Source organism: Natator depressus, chromosome 10 (assembly GCF_965152275.1).
Source record: "Natator depressus isolate rNatDep1 chromosome 10, rNatDep2.hap1, whole genome shotgun sequence".
Lineage (NCBI taxonomy): Eukaryota > Metazoa > Chordata > Testudines > Cheloniidae > Natator > Natator depressus.
Window position 1 is genome coordinate 75671217 of NC_134243.1, and position 12215 is coordinate 75683431.

Sequence of the window (12215 nt, forward strand, 5' to 3'; positions counted from 1 at the left end):
CTGTCTTGCTTTGGGGGGGCGTGTCCTATCAGTGCTCAAAGTGCACTTATCGTAGGTGTGTCCTATCAGTGCTCAAAGTCCTTGCCTTCCCCCCACTACCCTCTCAAATCAAAGCAATTTCTCAATTGCAGGATTTTGATATCATTTTCTGCAAAAGCTGCACAAGGACTGGCCTGCATAAGGGAGTGCCAGTCTGGCTGTTCCTGGACAGCCTCTGCTCCCGCAGCTGTGAACAACTCCGAGTGCCTGCTCTACCATGTGGCGGGAGATATTTCTAATTCACAGCCTTAGCTCAAATGAGCCGTCCTCTCCATAGCGTATTAAGGTACGCCAGTGTACATTAGGAACCCATACCGCAGGCAGAGGGTCGGAGCATATGCTCCTCTGCACCTTTGTAAAGCAGAACCAACCCTGCTCAAGTCAGCTGAGACGCTTTTGGTTTTTTAGCTCCTCCCGCCTTAATTTTCCACCAGGCCCAAAAATGGCAATATCCCTCCCCTCTTGCTGAAGGCAGCTCCCTCAGGTGTTTGCCAACACCTCTGGGAGTGCAGGTCAGAGAGGGGCTCTCCAATGCAGGGGGTTCTTCATGGAGCATCCAAAGCACCCACAGCCCCTGCTGGCCCAAAGAAGTGCCCTAGCTGATTTCTGGCTGCTCCTAAAGCCAGACTGATGTGGCAACCAGAGCAATAAGGGCAAGAGGAGAATAAAAAATGTTAGCTCCTCATGTGGCCTAAATGGGTCAAGTATCCTGAATGTTATTCTGCGAATGCTCCCTAATAGAAGTCCTTGTCCCCTTGGGGAGAGCTGGGGTGCTGACTCCATCAATGGAAACGGAACCCCTGAAAGGCGGCGGCGGCCCTTTAAAAAACAAACAAAAAAAAACCAGAGCACACCCTTCCTATTACTGTGTGACGAGAGCCGAGGAATTCACAAAGGATGGCAACGGAACTGTTACGAGCGGGGTAGTGATGATGGATTTCAGGGAAGTCGGCAGCCAAAGCACGGGGACTATATATCTCAGAAGCAGCCTTCCCAACGGAGCCTTTTTATTCAGGAACCTTTGAGAAGTGCCGAGTTGCAATTTCATAGGCTGCAATTACTCCCGGCATCTGTTATTTTGCTTCCTTGAAAAGAGCTTGTGAAATGTTCTAAACGGTTTATGGACAACGGCTGCTTCCGCGGAAGGAAAAACATAAGTTTTTTTTAATACATATTTGCACTGTTGGGATAACAGAAGAGCTCTTGAGCTATTTGCACTGTTAGGTTTTTTTGAATATATATATATACATATACATATATATATTCAAAAAAACCTAACAGTGCAAATAGCTCAAGAGCTCTTCTGTTATCCCGTTACCCCCAGTCAAATGGGAGACAGGTTGCCCCGTAGATGAGAGCGCTTCCCCCAGGGTTCTGCAGGAGGTCATGTTAGTGATTCAATGGGTGACATTTTCCCCTATGCATCAGCGTTCAAACTGTTCTCCAGCACAGCATCTAGGGTGCATCAGGGAGAGCCCAGCGTGGCATCTGGGTTGCACCAGGGTTCTAGGGTGCCGTCTGTTATAGGAAACATAAATCCGAGGATCTGACTGTAACAGCAACCGTTAGTCGGTGGATACTGGCACCCATGTCAGCTAACTGAGGCCAGGAAATAAAGTTCAGTCTCTTCCCCAGTGCTCCTGTGTGTCACACCCATGATTACCAAACACCGGTGATCAACCGAGAACACACAGCTCTTTCCACAAAGTTTTGCTATTTTCCTTCACTTTCTGTCCTAAGCGGCTTTGCAACGTCACCATGCCCGAAGTAAACCGGTGCTAGGTTCCACTCTGGAGTTGGTTGCCTCCACTGAGGGTAAAACCAGTTCCTGTCTCAATGGCTTGGAAAGCAATCTGGAATCTGTCCAGACGACTGTAACTGAAGTTTTCACTGCTTCTGCACATCAGCGTCTTTTTTAAACTACAAATTAGGAAGGACTTGGGCCACGTTTATCTCTGCTGTAACTTCATTGAAAGCAACACAGTTACGCCACGGACCTCTTTGGCCCTGTGCATTAAGCACGGTGTGAGTAAAAACGGCAAGGAATCCTGTGATTTGTACGTAGCATTGGATGTGGAGCTTCCTCAGAGAAGAAGTAGAGAGAAAGCAACCATACGTGATGTCAGTACATTAAATGAGCTTAAGAGCTAAGACCAATTCTAAGAGAAAACGTCCCGTCAGCCTGCAACGCTCACGAGGATGGGAGATTCACAGACGAGCCATTTGCAGAGAGACCAGGCCAACAGCAGAAGGGTTTGGACTGCATAATGCAGAGTAGCTGATGGGAATTGGATTATTCTGGATGGAAGAGGGAAATGGAAGTGGTGGGTGGCCAAGAAGGGTGGTAAACCACACAGTGAAATTGTTAAGCAGGTTCTCACTTCTGCAAGAGACTAAAGGAAGCACGTTGTACATGTATCCGAGCAGAAAGAAGCGAAGAGCCAAGGCTGCTGGACCAGTACTTTTAGCCTCCTGGGTGCCGAAATAATAATAATCAGGTGGACAAGCTCCTGGAGGGAACTGGGGTTGAGGAAATAGTCTAGTGGAGCTACTGAGAGGGATTTAAATAGGACGCCCTGCAAACCAAACTACGAGAGGAAGTCAGGTGAAGAAAGGTACTTCTGGGGCTGAATTCTTCGAATGACTGTGATAGCTGAACCATTATCTGGACTAGGTCTAAGGCGAAAAGGTTCAAAACTGAATGAGTGTCTGAAAAATTGGTGTATACAAATGAATTGTTAGCTTTACTGGTACTGCAGTGCAGGTTGCGTATTTGCTAGTTTTTAGGAACAAACGAGGCCTATAAAAGTGGGATGGGCTCCGTCTGCCCAGACAGGGCATGCATACACTAGCAATGGGGAGCTCTGTTTGTGGGGGTGGTAGAGATTAAACTAGCAGACAAGGAAGGAGGAGACATCAAGGAGCCATACTGCAGCCAGCAAAAAGGAAGAAAGCTAAAATAAACAGAGAGGTGAGCAAGGCAGAGAGAGAGAGAGACAGTCTAAACCTGTACGGGAAGCCTTTGGAACAGGAACTGAATACCTGGAGGGCGAACAGCTTTCAGCCCAGCAGTAACAAACCAAAGCAAAATTCCTAGAAGACCCTGGAGTTAACAAGTACAGGTGGAAGGAGATGTTTCTCTGAAACTTTTAGGTAGTGACAGAGTGACATCTGGGAATTTGTATCCAGCCCTGAGCAATGGAAAACATTATAGGAATGGGGAAGATACTGAACAGCAGTGACAGAGCAGAAGGAATGGGGACTGGAACATGTCCTACCTGTTTAGGAATGGTTTTAGCATCAAATCCAAGAGCAATTGAAGGAAAGAAACAGACAGACGCTACAGGCCTGATCCAAGGCCCACTAGAGAATCCAAGTGATTTTACTGGGCACTGGATTCAGACCTACAGGAATTAAGGTGAGAGAGTAGGTAATAAACAAAAACTCTCAAGGGCAGGAATAGGAGAACCAGGATAGGGCTACAAGATGCACTGAAGTTAGACAAGTCATTGTAAGAGAAACTACTGAAGAGAATCACTTCTTACTCAAAGACGTGGGGATGCGCTTCAAGAAGAATTCTTCCATAATCCCTGACCTGAAAAGTCCCTAGCTAAGGCCCGATTCTGCAAAGTGCTGGGTGCTGTTCAGGAGGATCTGCACCTCCTGCAAGATCAGGACTCCAAGTAGCCAGTACAGCTTTGGAACAGCATCTGCTATTCCCCTACTGATTAGCGGGTTTGCAAGCCACTGTCACCTCTGCCCTCCTTAGGTGGTTGCTTGATAGCTGGGATGGGCAGTCACAGGTCTCATTTTCAAGTAGTGATACCCAGAAGTACCTCCACCCCACAGCCCCATCAGTGGTGTTTTCCTTGCCTTCTTTTGTGAGAAGAGGGGACTTGCAATATGTTTCTGATGCACGACACTGTTAATATAATTAGGCAGCTTTCAGCTAGAAAAGGGTTTTAAAAATCAATTAATAAATGGGGGATCCAGATGAGACCTTCAAAAACATCAAGTGGAGTTAGGTGCCCAAATCCCATAGAATTTCAATTGTTCTGGGGCATCTAACTCAGTTAGAGTTACTGGAAAACTCCCGCCTAACTGAGTAATCATTTTCAAACAAACCCCATTGGGGCTGGGTGTGAGCATCTCTTACTTATACAAAAGAAATAAAGGGCAGAAATTTTATATTATTCACTATGGCCCAAATTAAGTCCTGGCGTAAATGTTTGCAATTCCTTTGGAACTGCTGACACCAGAGCTGATTGTGGTCCACAGCGAATAATACAGCACATTTCTGCAGACTTTTTTTTTGCATAAGTAACTTCATGTGCTGGGATAACATGAAGGAAGTTTGCTGTTGTTGGCTTTGATGAGAAATGAGCCAAGACTGAAATATGTGAGCTGATGTCCAGTGTTAACCTTTTCTACCCACTGCAATCCTCTCAGCTGTGCTGTGGGGCAGGCCTGGCTTTCAGCTGAGGGACTGCTATCATAGAAACAGCTCAGCAGCATTGCTTTCTGGGCAGGACAGGCCAAATTTGGCACAAACATCCCTTTTCCTGGTGGCCCAGCAAGCGGTACTGGGGGACTCTAAGTGCTGGAGCACCGTGCATCAGACCTGATTTGTTGGGTGCTAACGTCTGAAGGGGACAGAAGGTGCCAGATGTGTAAGGGCACACAGCAGCTGAAGGTGTAATTTCCAGGTTGGATAGATGTATGCACACTAGCTTTGATCAAACTAGTGCACTATAAATAACAGCGTGGCTGTGGCCCAGGCTAGCCACCCAAGTACATACCCAGGGTCTCAGATAGGACTCACTCAGGGGGCGAGCTGAGGCTACCCCTGCTATTTTTAGCACGCTAACTCGGTCAAAGCTAGCACATCTATGTCTACGCGAGCTGGAAATAAGGAGCTGCAGTACAGACATACACTCAGTGTTGATCAAAAACCCTGCTCTGCACCATTTCAGTATGGCCTTGAGAGGATCAGCTCACACGAGTGTGGCCTTGTACATTTATCAGCAGATGGTGATAAAAGGCACCTGTTTCTCCAGAAACCAGCTTAGTGAATCTCATCTTTCATATAACCTAATCGTTTCAGAATGACTGTTTAAGTCCGCCCAAGCACGTATTGAGACTTTGCCAAGGAAAATTGTTTCAGAATAACGACAAACTTAAATACAAGTAGATGTACAAACATGCTGAAGTGGGCAAGGAATCATGCAAGTAACATCCCAACATGAATCTTCCTTCTTGCTTTCAGTTCCCGATTTTGCTTCTATTTCCTCATGTTAAAAATGATCAGAAAGCTCCAATTCCCATGGTACCTGCCTGTTCAGATGGGGACATTTTAATTAGTTCCATAACCTCTCCCAGTCTCTCAAGTGCTGTGGTTACATCCCAAGGCTGTCTGTAAAACTGGCCTGCCCAACAGATCTTGTTGAGAGGCTAAAAACAAGGGCGACAAGATGGTCATAAGAATCAGGAATTCCCTTTAACTGCCCTTCAGATCTACCCTCTTGGGGTTACACCACAGCTGTCTCCGCTGACAAATGGGGGCCAGCAGGATCAATCGAGAAGGGCTGAAAAACCACGGGAAAAAAGTGGTGAGGAACTATATAGAAAGTTGGTGAATTTACCATCAATGATGACAGCTGTCAAGAGGCTTTTCTTCTTGTTGGTATATCTGTCATGAGACTGGCATTGCTGGTCCCTGAAGCTAGGCACTCCTTTAGGGCAGGGTAAATTTTCACAAACTGTGTGTTCCACACTGGCTCCCCGGCAGTTCTTGCCTCCTGGCCCAGGGCTATAATGGGGAAGACAGACCAGTTATCAAGTGGGAGAGGCACAGGTAGTCACAGGTACATTGTTCCTTATCTTTCTCTGTCCAAGGCAACTAATCTAAGCTAATATATTGTGCCATTCCCCTCAGAGATCCCAACTGCACACTTACTTATGGTAGGCCAAATTCTGCCCTCAGATATTCAAGTAGCTCCCACTGAAGGCAACACAAGCTTTGAGAGCACACCTTTAGACAGAATTTACCTCTATGCTGCACATCTAACGGAGTCATCAGAAACAGCCATTTGGAAACCAGATTAAAGCAAGGTCTTTGGAGATATGTGCTCTGTTGGCATAAATATAATGCTGCCCATACTGTATGTATTTTGGATGAGGTGTAAAACCAAGGTGCTGGTCCATTGTGGTCATTAATAGCCCACATGTAGACTGGTGGGGGAATGATCAGCCATACCCAAATCAATTCTCAGCCCATCCCTCCGTGTGATGCTTCACAGGGCTATCCACAATAGCGAAGCACCTCTCTACCACCTGCCCTTAATAAATAAAACATCTTAAACACAAAGGAGGATTTCTTGTTAAAATACAGTCATTTATCACATCCTTTCTAAAGGACCATTTCTTTCTCTTTTAAGCACTTTTCCCCTTGAGAAACAGAGAATCAAAAATATACAGCAAGAACAGTATGCACGGTGCTATGCCATGTGATCACAAAGAGAAGATACAGAGAACTATTTGTTGTATTTCAGTGTATTTTTCCCCCAATCGCCACACTTCTCAGGACAGGTTTTCCCCCCATTCTCCCACCCCCATCTGGAACAAATGTAGCAATTTTTATTTTCAGCATAAAAGTATTCTTTTCTAATGTTCATTTCCTCACTGAAAAAAAATATTACGGGTGAGCCCGCCCTCAGTTCCTTCTCCAGCCAAACATCCCTGAAGGCCCTAAAGCAAAAGGATCAGAGGGCAGGTAGTGGAGTACCCATAGAGGGACATGGCTCAAAGAACAGCAGTTATTGCACAGAGTGATCAACCTCTTCTCCTTAGAGTAGCATCCTTATGGGTGCTCCACTTCAGTTGACTTCCGAGCAATATCCCCAGATGGAGGAGGGAGCTTCAGAACGGAGTCCAGAACTGAAGATAGTACGGCAGAACCGAGTGCCATCTCAGATCTGACAGCATGCATTAAGGCGTAACGTTTGGAAAAGGAACGTACAGAAGCCCGTGTAGCGGCCTTGCATATTTCAGATACTGGTACATTCTACTGTAATGTTGTAGATTGGGCTAGTCGATTATTTTTTTCAAGATCCAAATTTCTCGGTCAAGGTATAGTCAAGATCCAAACTCCAGAGAAAATAATAGAAAAACCAACAATAATAAGTAGATTAAAAGATTTTGGGGGTCTGTTCAAAAGCATCTGGCGGTCTGCCATAGATGTTGCTGAGATCTAGTTGAATGTGCTATCTAGTTGAATGTGCTGGGGGGGAGGCGGGAATGAATGCCCTCAGCATCATAAGTGATAATACATCCAGATATCCTCTGGATAGTCTGAACAGAGATCAAGGACCCCTGTGGATCTTTCCACAAAGGAAACAAAGCACTGAGATGACTTCCTAAGCTGCTTGGTTATATCTAAGTAGGAGGCTAATTCTCTTCTAACATCCAGGGTACGTAAATAGGATTCCTGTAGAGAATGATGTGGCTTTGGGATAAACACTGATGAATGGATTGATTAAGGTGGAACTCTGACAGAGCCTTAGGTAAGAATTTAGGGTGGGGATGAAAAGAGACCTTGTTCTTAAAGAACACCATAAAGGGGGGCGGAATCTGCCACCAAGGCTCCAATCTCCCCAACGCTACAGGCTGATGTGATGTCGACTAAAAAAAATCCATTTTTATGGATAAATGCAACAGAAAACAGGCTGCCGTTCATTCAAATGGAGGTATCATAAAGGTAAGAGTACCAGGCTGAAGTTGCAGTTCAGGGCAGGATTTCTTACCTGTGGACAGAGAATCCCCAACCCCTTAATAACCACGGACAATACCAAATAAGCAAATATGAAGAATCTTTCTACTGGAGGATTGTGACCAAATGGACCTTAATCAAACTAAATGATAACCCTAATTTCTTTAGATCCAACACATAATCCAGGATGATTGAGAGTGGCACCAGATCAAGCAGGAGGCAGTGACAACAATGCCAATGGAAGAATCTCTTCCATTTCTGCAGGTAAGTAGTGCAGATTGATCTCTTTCTACTTTTCAGTAACACCTGTTGTACTTCCAAAGAGCAGGAGAAATGTAACCCCACAAACCATCTAGGAGCCATGCCCTGAGATGAAAAACTGCTAGGTTGGGATGAAGCACCCGACCAGCATCCTGTGACAGGAGATGAGGAATGGTCGGTAGCTCAAACAACGGTTGGACAACTAAGTGAAGCAGGTAAGGATACCAAACTTGTCTTGGCCAGGTCAGCACTATAAGGATAATTCTGACTCTGTCCTGTCCGATCTTGTTAATCTCCCTTAGTATCAGCGGTCTTGGAGAAACACATAGAACAGACCCTTTTTCCAAGACAGAAGGAAGGTCTCTCTTCAAGAGTGGTGGCCCAGACCTGCTCTTGAACCGAAAAGGGGACACTTCCTATTCCTGGAGATAGCAAAGAGATCCACCTAGGGCAGTCCCCACTTTAGGAATATACTGTGAAGAATTTAGGTGCCTAGCTCCCACTCATAATCCTGGGAGAAGTGTCTGCTGAGCACATTGGCTGTGGTGTTCTGTATGCCTAGGAGGTAGACTGCTGAAATTTGGATCTGATGAGCTATGAAACGATTCCATAGTTTCATGGCTTTGTAGCACAGGACACGTGAGAGTGAGCAGATGCGCTCGGACTGACTCAGAATTGTTCTGGGAAGACTTGTGTCTGGAGCTTTAAATTCTTTAAACATACACTGGGTGCTGCAGACACTCAGACCTGGTGTCTAGAAACACGAAGCAGAGTTTCCTACTTCAGGAATCTCACCTTCACAAAGTAACTGGGTTTCAGCAAACTCTATTCTGTAAAGTAACAGAGAAAAAGATTGTGTGTGTGAGTGAGTGTGTGTGAGTGAGAGAACTTATAGCAGTAGTAAGCCAGACACAGCAGGACATGTATTTACTGTACTCTTAACAGTGGTTCTGGCTTTAATCTTAAGATTTCATTAACACGAGACACTTTTATGAATTCGCTGCTAGGAATTTAAAGCCAACAGCTCTTATTATGGGCATTATAATATAGTAAGGACTAGATCCACTAAAGTACTGAGCACCTCCTAGGCTTCCCCAAATCCAAACGAAGCGAGTGGGGGTTGAGGGAGGTTATCACCTTGCAGAATTAGGGACTAAGACAAGCATGCTGTATGGCTGAATGTAACTGGCGGCATGGGCCTGCCCCTCTAATTATGGAATAAAATGGATGAGCCTCCCACAATGGAGTGGCTCCTGTATCAACAGGTGTCTCCGAAGCATGCATCAGGGGAGGAAAGCACGGGTGAGAGCTTTGGTTTTGGAGGCATATTAAATATATTTTATTGTATATGTAATGTACAGTTTATAACATATGCAAAACTCTCTCTCCACGCAAGCACATATAGGGATTGTGCCATAATCACACCATACGTGCATGCAGATATACACGTATATATATCTGCGTATGTACACATGTTTATATTTACATAGGAGGCCCAATCACCTTTTCAAAAATTAGAGAGTTAGGAATATCCAACTGAACATTGCTCAGGGCCTGATTTTGGATACAACATACACAATTATATCCTACACACAAAATGTACATACCCACGCATATTTCAAAGACTGCTTTTTAATATAGACTCTCTGCCAAGGTGACTTATCGGCAACATCACAGTGATGCCAGGTTAGAGCCACAAATCAACTTTGAGAATGAAACCTGGATCTGGATCCGGATCCAAATTTTGTCAGTTCAGCCCATCTCTAATAAAACTCTTTGGAGCTTGAGTCTGGGTTCACAACTTTCTCAGGTCATTACAAGACATCAGTAGGCTAAGAAAGGTGAAATTCGAACCAAAATGGGGCTTGTAAAGATGTTTTCAAAAAAATATTACAATAGTAACACTTGTCACTGAGAACACAAAGGTTACCTAGTTTAATTTAATCTAGTCTGATCTACCGGCATACAGAACTAATGTGTCTTACCTACATACTGTTGGCAAATCATACAAAATGCAGGTTCTGCAATGAAAATCTGTCTTGTATCTTGTATCTGTTAAACAGCATTGTGTTTGGTTTAACAGCCTGGAACTACCTTCCTACCCGAACTCGTTCTAAAAAATATGTCTATATAGGGGGCTCACACACCACAGTAATGGGGCTAGACAGAACCCACGTTTGTTTATGTGCTGAGGTTTGTGTTCCTGAGGAGGCAGGAAATACAGTATCCAGGTATATATAATTCAGAAACTCATGTCCTTTATATAAAACTGAATTATGCTCGGATTCTAAAAATACAACTCCATTGGCATATGCGCACAGGGGGTTTTCACTGCTGAACATAAAAAACAAAACAAACATAAAAAAAACACAAAAAAACCCCAGCGATGATCATACAGTCATATCCCTCCCTGTTTCTCTGCAAATTATTTTCATGTGTTTACTGATTGCTTCCCTTTCTGTGCTTATCACAGTTTGTGACACTGTAGCCATGACATTTCCACCTCTCCAGACAGATTTTGTGCAGCCCTTCTAACTGGCCAGGGGAAGGGAGGGTCCAGCTGCTCTAGGGGCTGAAGGGGCCCAAGGTGTAATTTAGACAGCCTTAGGGGCATGTCAAAGTTACAATAGCAGGGCTGTCATACGGGCTGTGGGACTGCCATACAGGCTTCAGCACTGTATGCTGTGAACCCATTCTGCCGTGCCCCTCCGGCCCCCAACACACCTACACCAGACCTTGATGGCCAGCCTCATGGCAGTCTTCCATAGTACCTGAACCAAGGGAATTCTCCCACAGCTGGAACTGGGGCTTTTAGGACTCCGTTATGCCACTCCACCCTTTTAGGCAGCATAAAGGGGCTGGGGCAGAGGTAAAGATCACTCCCTGACTCTAATTCAGCATTGGTTTTTGATCCCCCCGCTCTTCCACACAAAGGCACTCCAAGCTTTGGGCAAGAATGGAAGACAGCAGAGCTCTAAAATTAGAACGTGCAGCCTGGGTAACAATGCCCTACCATGCAACCAGTCGTAGGTAATTCCTGCAGACAGTCACACAAATTGTAGAAGTCAAAAGCCAAATCAAGCAAGTAAAGCAACTGGTTTAAAAAATACTGTGTCCCCCACTGGCTCAAATGTCAGCTGGCAGGAACACACACACACACACACACACACACACACACACCCGCCCCCCCAGCCAATATTTTTGGACAGCGAATAAACCAGTTGCAGAAGACAACGGGATGCAGCCAGGAATATAAAGTGACAGAAGATCACATGCGTGTTCCCCACCAAGAATGTATATGAGCAAAAGAATTTTAAAATCAACATGCAATCTCGGAGGCTGCAAACCCTGTAATTTAATGAGTGAGACAATGAATGGATTTAGGTTTTGTCAGCAGTACGGTTAAGGAGAGTTTCAAGCCAGCTTCAGCTGATAACAAAGAAGCCACACCGGTCTCTTGTAGAATAAAAAGGGAGCAAGTAAAATCAAGCCTGGATTTTACAGAAATGCAATCGCAGCTCAGCAGCGCTTCTCTGAAGTGACTGTTGTGCTGTCCACAGTTTCAGGTTTCATTTAAAAAAAATATCAGTCTCTAGCTCTCCTGGTTGTGAAGAAGCCCTCCAACATAGGAACAGAATTGACTCTGCAGAGTGCTTTCAACAATAGCTATGCCAACTGCCCCACCCCTCTCAGTGAGAGGTTATGATTCAGATGCCGAGCAGCGATCATTTAAATGGCAACACTGTTCATTGTTTTATCCCTCATACAAGGAAGGAGAGGGAGGGTCACAGATCTGCACCACATCCTCTAGATCAGTCATTTTCAAACTTTTTTTCCTGGGGACCCAGTTGAAGAAAATTGTTGATGTCCGTGACCCAACGGAGCTGGGGATGAGGGATTCAGGGTATGGGAGGGGGCTCTGGGCTGGGGAAGGGGGCTGGGGTGCGAGAGGGAGTCAGGGCTCTGGACTGGGGGTGCAGGTTCTGGGGTGGGGCCAGGGATGAGGGGCTTGGGGTGCAGGAAGGGGTTCCAGGTTGGAGGGGGGGCTCAGGGCTGGGGCAGGGGGTTGGAGTGCGGGAGGGGGTCAGGGCTCTGGGCTGGGGATGAGGGGTTTGGAGTGCAGGAAGGGCTCCAGGTTTGGGGGGCA

At 45.6% G+C, this 12215-nt stretch overlaps 1 protein-coding gene across 3 annotated transcripts in view; it reads right to left on the reverse strand.

Annotated features, from left to right (window-relative positions):
• Positions 1-12215, reverse strand: part of ADAMTS17 (ADAM metallopeptidase with thrombospondin type 1 motif 17) — a 259492-nt gene that overhangs the window by 109535 nt on the left and 137742 nt on the right. For all 3 annotated transcript variants that reach the window (XM_074966538.1, XM_074966537.1, XM_074966539.1), the window contains one exon: positions 5682-5848. In XM_074966538.1, coding sequence (XP_074822639.1) covers positions 5682-5848 — 167 coding nt within the window. The remainder of the gene's footprint in view (positions 1-5681; positions 5849-12215) is intronic.